The sequence below is a fragment of the Geotrypetes seraphini genome, chromosome 6 (genome assembly GCF_902459505.1).
Source record: "Geotrypetes seraphini chromosome 6, aGeoSer1.1, whole genome shotgun sequence".
Taxonomy (NCBI): domain Eukaryota; kingdom Metazoa; phylum Chordata; class Amphibia; order Gymnophiona; family Dermophiidae; genus Geotrypetes; species Geotrypetes seraphini.
Window position 1 is genome coordinate 1,222,944 of NC_047089.1, and position 18,430 is coordinate 1,241,373.

The 18,430-nt window shown below is 44.9% G+C and overlaps 1 protein-coding gene across 1 annotated transcript in view; it reads left to right on the forward strand.

Annotated features, from left to right (window-relative positions):
* The window catches only part of DNHD1 (dynein heavy chain domain 1), a 681,063-nt gene that overhangs the window by 390,489 nt on the left and 272,144 nt on the right, over positions 1-18,430 (forward strand). The window contains exon 26 of the mRNA XM_033948490.1: positions 10,128-10,425. Within this exon, the coding sequence (XP_033804381.1) occupies positions 10,128-10,425 (298 nt within the window). The remainder of the gene's footprint in view (positions 1-10,127; positions 10,426-18,430) is intronic.

Here is an 18,430-nt window from a genome sequence, read left to right on the forward strand (position 1 = left end):
AATTACTTCCAGATGTTGCTTTAGGATTTCTTTAGGTTGCAAAGATATATCATATGTTTTTCTACCAATTCTTTTGTTCAATACACAGCCATACACACACTCCATTCATATTTGCTTGGCCAAGCCTTCCATACATAATTTTCATTCAAAACTATATTTAATTCCTGTTATATCTTAGTTTGGGACACGTTATATTTCTTTACCCGTCTAAAGCACATGTGGTATTAATTAACACTACGCTGCTGGGAGCGGGAACACTAAACAAAGGACAAAGAAGACAGAAACTAGTCACTGGCACAAAATGGTGTCCAAAGACAGAGCAGATTTAGAAAAGACAGAGAACCAAAATGGATTCCTCTGGTTTCCTTCATGATCTGGCCCAACAGCAAAGTACACAAAAAGAACACCATTCTTTCCCTTATATTAATTTGTAGTGTGTTTTTCTGGCTTTAGCTTCATTTATATTTAGATTTTTTATTCACCGGTTTTTCGTACACTTCCTTTGGGTGTGGCCTTAACTAACACATATGCTTGTATCTAACTAGAAGTACCCAGAATCATACGAAAAATAGGCACTTTTGTAGAAAACTCCACAAAAATACTGCACCATCATGTTCTGCTATCTATTCAATTACCGTCCCATAAACATCACCCCCTACTGGCCACGAGCCACTACTCCTCAGTGTTCACAGACAATGCCATGGTGGTGGCTTATATCAGTCGTCAGGGAGACACAAAAAGTCCCTCTCTGAGTGTTGAGGCTTGGCTGCTCTTTTGGTGGGCAGAGAGGCACCTTGTGGCGCACATGGGGTAGGTGTGGATAACATTTAAGCATACTTTCTCAGTCGTCAGATGCTGGACCCCAGAGAGTGATCTCTCTCTCGAAGAACGTTCAATTGCATAGTGCACCAGTGGAGATACCCCGTGTTCAATCTCATGGAGACTGCGGTAAACAAGAAGGCCGATTGATTCTACAGTCGTCGAGAGGCCGGCAGCAAAGGTCTGGATGCTCTGGTTCAGCCCTGGTCCCGGAAGGTTCTTCTTTATGTCATCCCTCCGTGGTCCATGATAGGGCATCTGTTGAGACAGATAGCAGATCACGAGGGGCTGGTGATCCTGGTGGCTCCTGATTGACTGAGGCAGCCTTGGTATGCCAACCTGGTTCGGCTCCAGGAGGATCGGGGGCTCCGGTTGCCTTGTCACTCTCACCTCCTCACGCAGGGCTAATCACACTGCAGGATCAGGACCATTTTGGTCTTAGAGCATGGCTCTTGAAAGCGTGACCTTGATGGGCTGGGACTATTTGTCAGCAGTGATTGCCACGTTGTTTCACAGTAAATGAAAGTCCACAGTAGTAGCCTACGTGAAAGCATTGGTGTGCTACCAAGCGTGGTGTGCACTCTGACAGGAGGATCCTTCTCTTCCTTCGATTTCTCGGGTCCTGGAGTTTCTGCAGGATGGCTCGAAGAAGGGCCTTGTGGCTTTGCTTCAAGTTCAGATTGCAGGTCTTTCATGTATGGGTTCTTTTGCTTTGAAGGGCTCACTGATTGTACATCTGGATATGGTATGTTTCTGCAGGGTGCAGTTTGGCTGCTGTCTCCTTTATGCTTTCGCTGTCCGACGTGGAATCTAAATCTGGTTCTGCACTCTCTGACTCGTCCACCATATGAGCCTTTGGAGCAGGCATCTTTGGTGGATCTCATGGTCAAGATGGTCTTCCTTGTGGCTATCACTTCAACCTGGATAGTTTCAGAGCTTCAGGCTCTTTCCTGCAGAGATCCCTTCCTGTGTATTACGGATTCTGCAGTGATGCTGCATACTGTTACTTCCTTTCTTCCAAAGGTGGTTTCCGTTTTACATGGGAATCGGGAAGTCCAGCTTCCTGTGTTTGCTTCCTCTGGTTCGAAGGACCAGGACTGGGTGCTGTGGTCCCTAGACGTGTGCAGGCTTTTGTTGCGGTATTTGAAAGTTACCAACGAGTTTCGTCTCTCTGACCACCTGTTTGTTCTGACGGGTCCTGACCGCAATGGTAGGCCAGCCTCTAAGGCTACCATTGCCAGATGGATTCACTCGGCCATATCAGCACCTTATGTGGTAGCTTGGAAGAACCCCTCCCACAGGGGTGCAGGCTCATTCAACCAGTGTTGTCTGCTGTGTCTCTGGATGCCATTTGTAGGCCTGCTATGTGGTCCTCCTTGCACACATTCACCAAGTTTTACATGATCGATGTAGCGACCAAACAGGATGCCTCTTTTGGTTCCTCTGTGTTGGTAGAAGGCTCATCAGTCCCACCCTTGACTTTTCGAGACTGCTCTTTTATGAAAAATTAAATTCTTACCTTTGCTAATCTTCTTACTTGTAAATCCTCACTTTATTCCGGGAACCAACCCTATGTCTTCTGATTCACTGATTGTCTGCCTTACAGGTACTGGTAAGCTGAGGCCAAACTCAGGATGGAAGAGAACATAGCTAGGCAGGTGAAGAAAGGGGAGAAATCCTTTTTTAAATACGTTAGCGACAGGAAGAAGAACACAAGTGGTATTGGGCGGCTAAAGAAACCTGACGGCAAATTTACCGATTCGGACGCAGACAAAGCAGAATTACTCAATAACTACTTCTGCTCAGTCTTCACCTGCAGAGCACCAGGATCCGGTCCTCAGCCACAAACAAAGGGGAGTTCAGAGGACCCTTTCTGGGACATGGAATTTACTGCGAGTGAAATCTACCACGAGTTATCAAAATTAAAAGTAAACAAAGCTATGGGCCCGGACAATCTACACCCTAGAGCAGTGATGGCTAACCTTTTTGAGCCCGAGTGCCCAAACTGCTGCACAAAACCAAAGAATTTCCTCAAAGTGCCAGCACGTCAATTAAACCTTAATAACAAGATTTTAGTATCTAAAAACTCTTTATAAAGTTGCCTGAACTATGTAACATCATTTTTAAAGGTTGGAATCTTTGTATTGTCAGAGAATCAATTTGATTCACAATCCTTTGGTTTTCATTTCAATTTATTGGCAATTTATAATGTTTTAATGATTTCATTCAATTTAATGAATTTAGGAAGAATTTGATTCAGTTACACAATATATTTTAAATGTATTATTCACATAACATGTCAAATGTATCCTGAGTAAAAAAAAAGATAAACTTCTTAAAACTGTTAACTGTGTCAAGACTCGGTGTGTATTCCCATGTTTTTTTGTAAAATTTACAATCAAATTAGAAAATAGTTAAATCATTACATTTCTAATAATATGATGTAATGAAAACAAAAGAGCTTTCAATTAAACCAACCGTTTTTATTGGAAATTCCAGATTGGAATACAACAGGGCCATGTAAAGTCCCTTTTTTAAATAACATCTTTAAATAATATTTAAATAACTTAGAAAGTGTCTTAACTGCAAACTGAAAACACAGCTTCATGTAAATATATGCATTGGGCATGCTCTGAAAAAAATTAATGTGATTTTTGTTGTTGCATGCATGCTGATAACTTGTCAATCCTTGGCTCATAGTGCGTTAATTTCAGAGCAACACATGCAGCACTCATGTCATCCGTTAATCTATTTCTAGCATCAGATTTTATATGATTCAAAAACGAAAACAGCTGCTCACAAGCATAGGATGACCCAAACAAAGTAAGAAGAGCAATCTCAAGTGCTTTCATGGACTTAAAATTGTCTGGCAGAGAATTCCACGCTTTTAGGATTTCATTTTCAGAACTGCTAGCAGTGATTTCATTTGTCACCCTTTCACACTCAATATGTTCAAGAGCCGCACGCAGGTCATTGAATTTACTTTTCCAGATAGAGCTTTCTTGAAATTCCAGTAGCTCCATTTCCAAATTTTGAATATCCAACCACTGTAAGCAGGAAAGATCAAGATCTTCAAATGTGGACTTTTCTGGGGAAGTTATAAATGAAAGGGTTGTCTCCATCTTACGGAACTGAGAAAATCTTTTACTAAAATTCTCCTTTGCTTCGGCTACAATGGTGGAATAAGCTTTGTGGATTTCCTGGTGTTTTTTATGACTGTCCACAAATGTTGTAGAATTATCCAAATGTATTTTTAGGTTGGGAAAATATTTTAGCTGTCCACTCTCAAGGTCTTTTTCAAAAACATGCAATTTTCTCTCAAAAGCTTTAATGTCACTAAACATGCTTTCTGCTGTTTTTCCCATGCCTTGTAATTTTTTGTTTAGTACATTAAAGTGGTTAGTAAAATCTGTAAAGAACATGAGGTTGGTAAGCCAGGCCATGTTGGTGAGTTGAGGATAGTCTTCCCCCTTTTCGTTCATAAATAGCCTAACTTCTTCCAAGCAGGCCACAAATCTCTCTAACACTCGTCCTCTGCTCAGCCACCGGACATTATTGTACATCAGTAAAGTGTTATATTGTGCCTGAACCTCATCAAGAAGGGCTTGAAATTGTCGAAAATTAAGATCACGCGCCATGATGAAGTTCACCATTTTTGTTACATCTTTGAGGACATCGTCAAGTTTTTTGCTGCTTTCTTTGGCGCAGAGAGCCTCTTGATGTATTATGCAGTGAAATTGAATCAGTGGATGTTTTGCTTCCTTAGCAAAGAAATGAATGAATCCTGATGTTGTCCCCACCATGCTAGGTGCTCCATCGCTAGTAACTGAAACAACTTTTTCTGGACTTATGTCTAGTGATGAAAAAGCCTCCATCACAGCATTGTGGATATCTATCCCTTGTGTTCTTCCAGGCAAAGACAGCAGTTTTACCAGCTCTTCTCTCATGATGTCACCAGTAGCATAACGCAAAATGAGCGCTAGTCTTGCATGGTTAGTAATATATGTACTTTCATCCAAGCACATGGAGTAGAAGGGTGCTTTTTTTAAGTCGCAAGTAAGCTGTTGACTAACATCAGCAGCCATTCGCAGAACCCTATCTTTTGCAGTATTTCTGCTTAGCAGCATCTCAGAGATGCGCTGCACAATTTTATCCTTGTTTTGGAAATCATGGAAGAGTGAATTACTCCCAGCCAAAATTGCCTTTTTGACAAAATCTCCATCAGAGAGGGGCTTACCATGTTTTGCCATGCACAGTGAAATTTGAAAGCTGGCAACTGTAAGATGATTAGTTTTTGAAAGATAGTTGCTAAAACTAAGAGACTGGGAGTGATATTTCTTTAATTTTCCTACAAGGAACTCTTTTCTTTGAGCTAAACCAAGTTCAGCAACACTGTTATGGTTGGTCTCAAAGTGACGTTTGACACTTGATGTGCGAGACACAACACTTTCATTACACATAATACACAATGCTTTCCCACTGCGTTCAATCACTCCATATGTCTCTGTCTAGGCCTCTTGGAATGGTCTTCCACTATCTGTTTTTGCTTTTTTTGCTGTACTCATTTTCTTTGTTCAAGACTTCAAGTCTACAAAAAGATAAAATTTGTATAATAAAAAAAATCTAATGAAGTGCTGTATACAAATTCGTCCCCATAAAAAAATATGTGATTGGGGAATTTTACTAATTGTAGACATCCGTTTTGGTCAAAAAATATACTGTCCGGTGAAAACCGGACTTGTGCAACCTGAGTGTATGGGAAAAGGACTTTTATTTTTCATTATTGGAGCCTTTGTTATTTTATTATGATGTTTACAAAAGCACTGTGAAGGGCCACATATACACTTTACTGTTTTTTGCTATATTGAGTTTTCCATAAGGTACAGCGCAGAGGATTAGTGTGTTGGTTGTTCACAGAGAGCCCAGCCCTCCTCTCAGCTTACTGAACTTCTCTATGCAATCATCATAAGCAGCTTTTTTATTTCCTCAAATTTAGCATGTCCCCCATGGAAGATACAGAGGTTTTTTACAGAGGAGCACATTATTAGACACATTAACATCCCCCCATATCCTCACCTCTCTAGCATGGGAGCACTAGGAACTGTTCCTGATTACAGATGTCACATGTGGAGTCACACTACAGCCTCACTGAGTTCCTGTGACAGACTCAGTGTGAAGCTTCTCTTCCTCCCCCCACTTCCCCCTCACACACTGCCTGGCTCATAGGATACTAAGGGGAAGACAGACAGGCTAAACATCCACTGGACTGCAGCCAGCACTGCAGGACTGCAGCCAGCACAGGAGGATGGGCCGCGGCCCACCGGGACAATGCCCGGTCCTCCCAATGGCCAGTCCGGCCCTGTTGCCAGGTGAGCTGCAAAAGCAGACACCGGCACACTCGCCTCCCGCCGTGCCGCATATCTTAATTGCGGACTAGAGAGTTGCGCGGGGACAGAAATCCCACCCGTCCCCACCCATCCCCGCCAAAGTCTCACCCGTCCCCGTGAGGAATCCCTCCGTCCCCACCCGTCCCCGCGAGGAATGTCCTCCGTCCCTGCCCGTCCCCGTGAGGAATCCCCTCCATCCCCGTCCGTCCCCGCCCGTCCCCGTGAGGAATCCCCTCCGTCCCCGCCTGTCCCTATAAACTTCAGAAATAGTTATTTCATTTAATTATGCTACTGAATTAAAGGCTCTGGTAGAAACCCATTTACAAATAAACAAAAAGACTATTAATTTGGAAATATTAATTGGGAAGAATACACACTTTGTAAACGGGTTTCTACCAGAGCCTCTTTTGTTTATAAATTTTTATCAACACAACTAATATACTACTTTATCCTGAAGCAAAAAAAAAAGAAAAAAAGAAATAGAATTCTTTTCCTACCTTTGTTGCCTGGTTTCTGCTTTCCTCATGTTCTCATTAAATTCCTTCCATCCACTGTCTCTCTTCCTTCTGCGTCTTCCATTTGCTCTGTTACTGTGCCTCTCCCTTTCTCCCCCTTCCAAATTGGTCTGGCACCCATCTTCTTCCCTCCGCTCCCCCCATAGTCTGGCATCTCTGTCTTCTTCCCTGCCAGCGTCTTCTCCCCACTCTGTCTTCCCCATTTCCTTTCAGCGTCCTTCTCCCCCCCATCTTCCCCATGTCCTGTCAGCGTCCTTCTCCGCCCTCTGTTTTCCCCATGGCCTTTCAGCGTCCTTCTCCACCCCCCGTCTTCCCCATGGCCTTTCAGCGTCCTTCTCCACCCCCCCATCTTCCCCATGTCCTTTCAGCGTCCTTCTCCACCCCCCCGTCTTCCCCATGACCTTTCAGCGTCCTTCTCCACCCCTTTGTCTTCCCCATGTGCTTTCAGCGTCCTTCTCCCCCCGTCTTCCCCATGTCCTGTCAGCGTCCTTCTCCCCCTTCTGTCTTCCACAAATGCTTTCAGTGTCCTTCCCCCCCCGTCTTCCCCATGGCCTTTCAGCGTCCTTCTCCACCCCTTTGTCTTCCCCAGTGCTTTCAGCGTCCTTCTCCCCCCCTCCTTCTCTCCCGCCCCGGGTGCAGCACAGCCGGCCAGGTCCCCTTACTTTTGTGGGGCTTCCCCGACCGACAGACCGACAACAGCCCCGGTCTGACAAACCTCCCTGCCCTTAACCGCGAATCTAAATTTCCTTCTTACAGCTGCTGTAAGAAGGTAATTTAGATTCGCGGTTAAGGGCAGGGAGGTTTGTCGGACCAGGGCTGTTGTTGGTGGGTCGGGTTAGCGCCACAAAAGTAAGGGGACCTGGCCGGCTATGCTGCACACGGGGCGGGGCGGACCGCCCCCTCCGTTGGTAGCCACTCGAGCCGCGAGGCTACTCCTCCTTACCTACCCTGCCTGCAGCACAGAGCCGAACGGTAGTCTTCCCGACGTCAGCGCTGACGTCGGAGTGAGGGAGGGCTTTGTTTAAGCCCTCCCTCCCCTCCGACATCAGCGCTGACGTCGGGAAGACTTCCGTTTGGCTCTGTGCTGCAAGCAGAGCAGGCAGGGAGAAAAGCTGCGCGACTTAGTACATCCAGCCCCGCAGGAACCCCGCGACCCTCGGAGGCGTCCCCATGGGATCCCCGCGACCCTAGGGGGCGTCCCATGCAGCTCTCTATTGCAGACCTTCCCGCGTGCCAGCTGCAAGGCCTTCGCGTGCCACAGCTGGCACGCGTGCCATAGGTTCGCCATCGCTGCCCTAGAGTACTTCGAGAATTGAGTGATGTCCTGGCAGAGCCGTTAGCTGTGCTTTTCAATCTTTCCTTAAGCAAAGGAAAAGTTCCCCTGGACTGGAAAACTGCCAACATTATCCCGCTCCACAAAAAGGGATTCAGGTCAGAGGCTGAAAATTATAGACCGGTGAGTCTCACATCAATAGTGAGTAAACTCATGGAAAAGTTGATCAAGAACAGATTGGACACATTTCTGGATGATGAAGGATTAAGGGATCCCCACCAGCATGGCTTTACAAAGGGAAGGTCTTGTCAATCCAATCTGAGAAGCTTCTTTGACTGGGTAACAAAAAAACTGGATGGGGGTGAGTCCCTGGACATCGTGTATTTGGACTTTAGCAAGGTTTTTGATAGTATTTCACACCGTAGGTTATTGAGCAAAATGAACACGCTAGGACTAGGAGAAACACTGACAGCATGGGTAAAAGACTGGCTTAGCGGCAGACTTCAAAGGGTAATGGTAAACGATATTCCCTCAAAAACATCGAGAGTGATCAGTGGAGTGCCACAAGCTCGGTGTTGGGCCCGATGCTGTTTAATATCTTCGTAAGTGATCTGACTCAAGGACTTCGTGGCAAAATTACATTATTTGCTGACGACGCTAAACTTTGCAACATTGTGTGCAGGGCAACGGAACCTGGCAGCGCTACCAGGCCCAACACTATTGAGGAGGACCTATTTCTGCTGGAACAATGGTCCAGTACTTGGCAACTAAACTTTAATGCCAAAAAATATAAAGTAATGCATCTTGGAAGCAGTAATCCATGCAGAACATACACCTTGAATGGTGTAAAATTAACAAGAACTACTGCAGAAAGGGACTTAGGAGTACTCATCCAGGACGATATGAAAGCTGCAAATCAAGTGGAGAAAGCTTCAGCATAAGCTAGACAAATGCTGGGTTGCATCAGAAGGAGCTTTATCAGCCGAAAGCCTAAAGTCATACTGCAAGTCATACTGCCATTGTACAGATCCATGGTGAGACCTCACCTGGAGTACTGTGTCCAGTTCTGGAGGCCGCATTATTGGAAAGATGTGAAGAGACTGGAGTCGATCCAGAGAATGGCCACTAGGATGGTCTCGGGACTTAGGGATCTCCCTTATGAGGAACGTCTGACCAGAGTGAAGAGAATGGGGGGACATGATAGAAACATTTAAATACATCACGGGCCGCATTGAAGTGGAGGAAGATATCTTTTTTCTTAAGGGTCCCATGGCGACAAGAGGGCATCCGCTAAAACTTAAAGGGGGAAGATTTCATGGGAACACCAGGAAGTACTTCTTCACTGAAAGGCTGATTGATCGATGGAATGGTCTTCCACACCAAGTGGTCAAGGTCAGTAATGTGCTCGACTTCAAGAGACGTTGGGACAAACAAGTGGGGTCGCTACAGAGTCATGCTTAAAAGATGGACTCATGGGAGAGGAGACTCTAGAGTAGGAAAATTTGCTGAGGGAGGGTTCTTGAGTGGGCAGACTTTTGGGCTGCCGGCCCTTTTCTGCCGTCATACTCTATGTTTCTATGATTTCTGTTTCTGACCAGCCTTTATAAAAGTGCCATCTGACTGGGTTTAGCACTTAAATGGGGGGGGGGGTCCCTAGTTCAGATGCCCCCTTCTGACAGTGCAGGCTGTGTATCCTCTTAGCACTGCTTTGACATTCAGGTTTTCAATGTTTCATAACCTGTTTTTTCGTTTTGCATTATTGTTGCATTTGTTTATATGAGCAGAATTAATTTGCTTGTCAGGGAGTTCCCCGTTCCTCTCTCTCTCTTGTTTGTTATCCTTTACAGATGTTCCTGGTTGGCTAAAGACTGACTGGAGTCCAGAGGAGCATGTTCAGTGGTAAGGTGTGAGTGGGAGGGGGGTAAAAGCTTCAAATGTTTGAGGCTTCCTACAGATCTTTGGCGGGAGAAGGTAAACAATCCACTGGTCCCGGAATAAAGTGAGGATTTACAAGAAAGTAGATTAGCAAAGGTAAGAACCTAATCTTTTGATCTTGCTTCAGTGCTTCCTTCTTTTAGTTTCTTACGATGCTGCATGCATGTGCAGTCTTTAAGTAATTTTTTTTTCTTGCAGTATGAAAGTTTAATCCATGTAATGGACTGCCTTTTGGAATCTGGTTCCCCAGTGTTACTGGCAGGAGAGGCAGGAGCAGGGAAGTCATCCTTTGCGCAGATGATAATGCATCCCAATCGCTCTTTTAAACGCATCGCCATCAGTGGCACCCTCAGTACCACACATTTCCACCAGCTGCTGCAGATTAAGGTCCCTGGGAGGAAAGGGCCGAGTGGCCAGCCGCTTGTACAGAGGAAGTCATATGTTCTAGAAAAGTCATATTTCTTCATCTTTGATGACGTCCATGCTGCAGCATATAGTAAGTATTCTCAGAACATCTTCAGTTCCTCAGTTCTGCCTCTGCAGATGGAGAATATCTTCACAGCCTTATCCTGGTCATAAGCTATACTATGAAAGAATATGGAATCCATTTCCAGATTTCTGTTATTGGAAACAATTATTGCTTAAAGATATCCATCTAGAAATGGGACAGTTTAAGGCCGCACAAAAGGACAAAAAAAATGTATGTTCAGTGGCAAAATTCAGCTGTCCTATATTATGTAACTAATCTGTTGAAGTCAATAGCAGGTCTAACATTTAAATATATAGTAACATAGTCTGCACAATAGTTAGACTCATTATAAACTCATGATTAAATTGAATCATAGTAAATGACAGCAAATAAAAAACAGTCTGCCTTGTAATTGCATGCATTACAATTTCATGATAAAAATGTCTTTTTTCTTTGTTATTTCCACCCGGTACTCTTCTTAGGTTCCAACTACTCCACCCTATAATAACCATATCCTTTGCAGAATTCAAACCATGAAAGTTTGCCCATTCATATTCTAATTAGAAATCCTCTGTGTTCATCCCATGCCTTTTTGAATTCCATCACTGTTTTTCTCTCCACCACCTACCTCAGCAGGGCATTTCAGGCATCCACCACTCTCTCCATGAAAAAAAATTTCCTAACATTACTTTTAAATCTACCATCTCTCAACCTCAATTTATGTCCTCTAGTTTTACCAATTTCCCTTCTCTGGAAAAGATTTGGTACTATATTAATACCTTTCAAATATTTAAATGTATGTATCATATTACCCCTGTCCCTTCTCTCCTCCAGAGTATACATTTTGAGGTCTTCTAGTTAGAGAATGACATGGTGGCTGTTACCCGTGGCTAGTTGCAGGTAGCTGCGGGTAAGCCGCTGAAACGGTGAGGGGTGAAAAAGTGCTCACTGCGGGTACGGGAACAAGGCCATTCACCGCCCTGTGGAGCGGTGAATGGCCTTGTCCCCACAGTTAAGGGAAGGAACGCACGCAGTCACCAATCACGTGTAGCCCCCTCCCTCCTTCCTACCTACCCAAATCTATCTATCTCCCTCCCTCTCTCCCCCTTACCTTCACGGTGCATTTTGAGCAACTTCTTCACAAAGCCTTAGGAGCCTGCAAGCAGTAGCGTGCATGTGTGGGCGGAAGCTTCTCCTCTGACGCAACTTCTGGATGCGTCAGAAGAGAAGCTTCTGCCCACACAAGCAGGCTGCTGTTTGCAAGCTCCGACGGCTTTGAAGAAGTTACACAAAATGCACCGCGAAGGTAAAGGGGAAGGAGGGAGATAGATAGATTCGGATAGGTAGGAAGGAGGGAGGGGGCCGCTCGAGGGATGCCAAAGGTTGGTGAAGTAGTGAGAGGGAAGCATGGTGGAGGAAAGGAACAGATGCTGAAGGGGGTGGAGAGGAACAGACACTGAAAGGAAATGGGGAAGAGAGTGGGGAGAAGACGCTGAAAGGACATGGGGAAGACAGAGTGGGGAGAAGACGCTGAAAGGACATGGGGAAGACAGAGTGGGGAGAAGACGCTGAAAGGACATGGGAAAGCCAGGAAGATGAAAAAGGTACGGGTTGTTTTTGGTATTTTTTAATATTCGCTCCATAAGACGCACCCTTATTTCCACCCCCTTTTTGGGGGTGGAAAAAGTGTGTCTTATGGAGCGAAAAATATGGTAATCTGTGGATGCTAATAAAGTGTGGTTCATTTGAAGACCAGGCTTACTCTGCTCTTTTCTGCATTGGAAGGTCTCCATAAAAAAGCTAAGAAGCATCGTTACTCACCTTCTATGCGATCCTCCACCTCCTCACATTCAACAACACCTCAAAAACGTTGACATTTAGAGCACTTTCCATCAGGGCAGCTGTTTTCTCCATCTAGAAGACCTCCTCCACTTAGGTCTCCCTCCCCTCAATGTCAACCACAACCAGAGCCGACTGTACCTTTGCCGCATTGTTTATTTATTTGGTTTTATAGCCCGTTCTCCCAGAAGAACTCAAAACAGGTTACAGAATTACATATTTAATACATTCAGTGGTGTGTTGTTACAGTTCCAGGTGATTAATACATGGTGCACGATAGAATAATGGTTTATTTACAAGGAGAAGGAATTTGACTTGGAGAAGATACAAGGGTACGGTGTATGTATAATGCATTGGTACTGGCCACTTCGTTGGATGCCTAACTATGCCTAACTCGACCACGCCTACTGTTTGAGATAGGCATTATTAGGTTTCCTTAGACTTGGGAGGGCGCATGCACTTATGCATCACTAGGCATCCTAAGAGTTCGACACCAAACTCTTAAATTATTTAATTAATATTTTTTTTATTGACTGAAAACTGGTGTGGTCAATTACTATGTCAATTAAGCCAATTAAAAAAAAGTTAGGCACGGATCCCAATTTTAGGCATCACTAGGCGGCTGCAATTAGGACACCTAGTGGTGCCTAATGTAGACACTGTTTATAGAATATGGCCCTAAATGTAGAAAATTCAACTCTGTCTAAATCAGGGGTCTCCAAGTCCCTCCTTGAGGGCCGCAATCCATTCGGGTTTTCAGGATTTCCCCAATGAATCTGCATGAGATCCATATGCATGCACTGCTTTCAATGCCTATTCATTGGGGAAATCCTGAAAACCCGATTGGATTGCGGTCCTCCAGGAGAGACTTTGACACCCTTGCTCTATGAGAACCCTCCAAGGGGCAGGGGTGTCAAAGTCCCTCCTTGAGGGCCGCAATCCAGTTGGGTTTTCAGGATTTCCCCAATGAATCTGCATGAGATTTCTGTGCATGCACTGCTTTCATTGGGGAAATCTTGAAAACCCGACTGGATTGCGGCCCTCAAGGAGGGACTTTGAGATCCCTGGTCTAAATCATGTTCTATCTCACAACACAGGTCAGATAAACAGCTTGTAACTCTCAATGTGTTCCTTAGTTCCAGTGGCGTACCTAGCATATGTGACACCTGGGGCCCATCATTTTTTGACCCCCCCCCCATCTATATGAAAAATAGTAACAATCTACATATCGCACAAAAAAAGTGTACCTAGGAAAAGGCTGCATCTTAAACACTGCAGTGAGCACTAGAACACCAACACACACATTGTAAAACTAAACAAACCAGATCCTGCACAGTCAATTGATCCTGTACAGTCGATGCTATCAGAAAGCCATGTCCCTTTCATACACACAGACAGATACACCCTCGCCCAATATGGAATAATCACAAACTAAAAATAGAAATATGTAGACAAAAGTTAAACTGAACTGCCAAGAAACCAGACTCTGCATACAATGCAACACCACAACACCACAAAAACAGTAATACATGTCCTCTAATACTGTGCAAAACATAAAGACAGTAGATGTAAATTTGAAAAAACTGATACATAACAATCACCACTTTACAAATTAACAAATAAAAATAAAACAAATAATGAGAAATAAGAAAATACCATTTTATTGGACTAATCCACGTAAGCTCGATCCTCATCCCTACAAACCACCTGATTCCATCCACACAAGCCTTGAATTGTTTTATATTGAACTTATTATATTAAAGTATAAAAAGAAACAATATTCTGTACAATTGTCAATTTATAAATCAGCGTCTTCTCCCCACTGTATCTTCCCCATTTCCCTTAAGCGTCCTCAGCCCACTCTCTCTCCACTTTCCTTCAGCGTACACACATAAAAACAAGCAAGTAATTTTATATCATTTTCATTCTATTCATTCATAGAAATTAAAGTCTAAATAATGCCAATCACATAACAAAACATGATTTTACAAAAATAATTCCCTGCACAGTCAAGCCTGCAAGGATTACTAGATGTCTTTTAGCAGCTCCCCTCCCTCCCTCCCCCTTACCTTCGTGGCCAAGTCAAAATGATCTACCAACAATAAAATTTTAAAAACACAAAGCACACTATACGCAGAGAAAATGTTAATTATCATTTATATTCCACCGGTTTTCAAAGAGGTCAAGGTATATGACTTTATGCAATGTCACCTCAGTAACAACTATACAAAAATAGACAAATAGACCCCCTTCCTTTTTACTAAACCACGATAGTGTTTTTTAGCGAATTACAGACCGGTGAGTCTCACATCGATAGTGAGTAAACTCATGGAAACACTAATCAAACGCAAATTAGACATGATACTAAACGAGGAGGAACTACTCGATCCCCACCAATATGGATTCACCAAGGGTAGGTCCTGTCAATCCAATCTCATCAGTTTCTTTGACTGGGTAACAAGAAAACTATATTTGGGAGAGTCCCTGGACATCGTGTACTTGGACTTCAGCAAAGCTTTTGATAGTGTCCCCCACCGCAGGCTATTGAGCAAGATGAAATCGATGGGATTAGGTGAAACACTAACAGCATGGGTCAACGATTGGCTGAGTGGTAGACTTCAGAGGGTGGTAGTTAATGGTACCATCTCTAAAACGTCGGAGGTGACCAGTGGGGCGCCGCAGGGCTCGGTCTTGGGCCCGATCCTTTTCAACATATTCGTAAGAGACATGACTCGGGGGCTTCAAGGTAAAATAACATTATTCGCCGATGATGCCAAACTATGTAACATCGTGAGTGACAGCAATCTGTCCGACAGCATGACACAAGACCTGCTTTTATTGGAACATTGGTCCTCGACCTGGCAGCTTAGCTTTAACGCTAACAAATGCAAAGTCATGGACCTTGGCAACAATAATCCGTGCAGAACGTACACATTGAATGGTGAAACCTTGGCAAGGACTGCAGCAGAACGGGATTTGGTGGTGATCATCAGTGAAGACATGAAAACGGCCAATCAAGTGGAGAAGGCTTCATACTGGGCTAGGCAAATGCTGGGTTGTATCCGGAGAAGCTTTGTTAGTCGGAAGCCCGACGTCCTAATGCCTTTGTACAGAACCATGGTGAGGCCTCATCTGGAGTACTGCGCACAATTCTGGAGGCCACATTACCGTAAAGATGTGCTGAGAGTTGAGTCGGTACAGCGATTGGCCACCAGGATGGTCTCGGGGCTCAAAGATCTATCATACAAAGAAAGGCTGAATGAATTGCGGCTATACTCTCTCGAAGAACGTAGGGAGAGAGGAGACATGATTGAGACGTTTAAGTATGTCACTGGTCGTATCGAGATAGAAGATGATATTTTCCTTCTTAGAGGACCCTCGGCCACAAGAGGATACCCGCTGAAAATAAAGGGCGGGAAGTTTCATGGCGAACCAGGAAGTACTTCTTCACCAAAAGAATGGTTGACAGCTGGAATAAGCTCTCAGTACAGGTGATCGAGGCCAGCAGCGTGCCAGATTTTAAGAACAGATGGGATGCTCATGTTTCATCTCTACAAGGGAAAAGGTCATCAGAGAGCGATTAACTAGGGGGGTGGGTCATTGGAGTGGGCAGACTCGGTGGGCCTTGGCCCTTTTCTGCCGTCACTTTCTATGTTTCTATGGAGCTGCGCTGAATGCCCCACGCTGCTGTCGACGCTCATAGGCTCCCTGCGCTAAAAACTGCTATTGCGGTTTAGTAAAAGGGGGCCATAGTGCAAAATATAGACAGTATATATAAATTCTCAAAACGGACACATTTTGATCACTAAATTGAAAATAAAATCATTTTTCCTACCTTTGTTTGGTAATTTCATCAGTCTCTGGTTGTACTTTATTCTTCTGACTGTGCATCCAATATTTCTTCCCTTCTTTCAGCCTCATGTATGCTTCCTCTCCTCCAGACCTCATTCCCTCCCCCAACTTTTTCTTTGTTTCATCCTGTCCCCTTCTTTCTTTCTCTCTCCATGCCCCCTTTCTTTCTGTATGTTTGTCTTCTCTCTCTCTCTCCGTGCCCCATTTCTTTCTTTCTCTCTCCCCATGCCCCCTTTCTTTTTCTATGTTTGTCTTTCTCTCTCTCTCTCCGTGCCCCATTTCTTTCTTTCACCCTGCCCCTTCTTTCTCTCTCCATGCCCCCTTTCTTTCTCTATGTCTGTCTTTCTCTCTCTCTCCCCATGCCCCATTTTTTTCTTTCTTTCACCCTGCCCCCTTTCTTTCTTTCTGGATCCCTGTCCCCCCTTCTTTCTTTCTTTCTTTCTGGCTCCCTGACTCTCCCCCCTTTCTTTCTTTCTCCCTGCCCTCCCCTATGCCACCGCCATTGGGAAACATGCTGCTGCCACCGCTGCCGGGGAAAGGCTGCAACTGGCCATCGGAAACAGGCCGGTGCCAAGTTCGCCCTGCTTCTCTTCCCCACGAGCCGACCAACTCCAGCCATCCGACGTCAATTCTAACGTCGGAGAGGACGTTCCGGGCCAGCCAGGCAGCGATTGGCTGGCCCAGAACGTCCTCTCTGATGTCAGAATTGATGTCGGATGGCTAGAGTAGGTCGGCTCGTGGGGAAGAGAAGCAGGGAGGGAGAACTTGGCGCCGGCTTGTTCCTGATGACGGCAATGGCAGCCTTTCCCCGGCGGCAGCCTATTCCCCGGTGAGTGGCCAGCTTGGGCCGTGCACCTGAGGCGGACCTCCCCCCCCTCCCCCCGCCACCCCTTGGTACGCCACTGCTTACTTCTGCTTCTGTGGAGAGAGATCATATCCACATTTTTCCACTCGTGTAGGACCACTTTCTACTCTAGCAAAGCCACAAGAACCATCCCAGTTCCTACTAGCCATACTGGATCAGACCAATGGTTCCTCTAGCCTAGTATCCTATTTCCAATATTAGCCAATCAAGGTCACAAGTACCTGGCAGAAATCCAAACAGGAGCAACCTACCATGCTACTGATCCAGGACAAGATTTCCCTTGACTAAATCCAAGTGGGCTCTGTCTATCCTGTATATGCTCTCTCATTTTCTTCTTTATAATAGTCTCTACCATTTTCTCGGCACTGATATCAAAACTATTTCCCAATTGGTGTTATATTGGCCACCCTGAATTCAGTCTTGATAACAGTGATCATAACTCCCTCCTTCCTACAGGGCCTCATGCTGTGAATGACGGGATGCAGTGAGAGGGGCCTAAGGCCCTGATTTGCTCAACATCGTGAGGTTGAAAAAAGGTTTAGATAATTTCTTAAAAGAGAAGTCCATAGGCCATTATTGAGATGTCTTGGGGAAATTCACTGCTTATTCCTAGGATAAAAAGCATAGAATCTATTTGCTACTTGGGATCTAGCTAGATGCTTGGGACCTGGGTTGGCCACTGTTGGAAACAAGATACTGGGCTTGATGGACCTTCAGTCTGTCCCAGTATGGCAATTCTTATGTTCTTATGTGCATCCTGCAGCTGAGCCAGAAGCCTTCCCTCTCACGTTGGAGGTGCTTCCTCTGACATCAGAAGGAAGGCTTCCGGCTCAGTTGTGGGACACACATAGGAGCTGCTGCCCCCGGATTTATGCAGAGAAATGACTGCAGCTGAAAGTAGGAGGGAGCCAGCCAAAAGAAGGTAAACACCCACCGGGTGGAGGCATGTACTTGGGGAACAGGAGGGAGAGAGAGGGGCACAGGAGGGAGTGAGTACAAACTTTGGACAAGGATGGAAGGAAGGAGAGAGGGGGCATGAACTTGGGACACAGAAGGGAAGGAGGGGAGCATGAGCCATAGGATTGAAGAATGGAGGGAGTGAGAGATAGAGATGCTGAGGTGGGGGAGGGTATGGAAATGTAGAATTGGGTGTCTGAGTGAGAAGGAAAGAGAGATGGTGCATATGGGTAAATGAAGAAAGAGGAGAATTGTTGGGCATATGTAGGGAGAGAGAATTATTGGACATGGTGGTGGGAGAGGAGTGAAGTAGAGATGCATGGGGAAGAGAGAGATGAGAGGGAGTAATGTTGGTTGTGGTGGTGGAGAGTGAACAGTAGGATGGATGGAAAGGGATGCAAGAGGGGCCTCAAGGAGGTGGAGAAGGTGGGAAGAATACTAGGATCTGAGTTACATATAAATTCAATTTAAGAATGTTTTTAAAAAAATGGAATCCATTCTTAACCCGGGGACTACCTG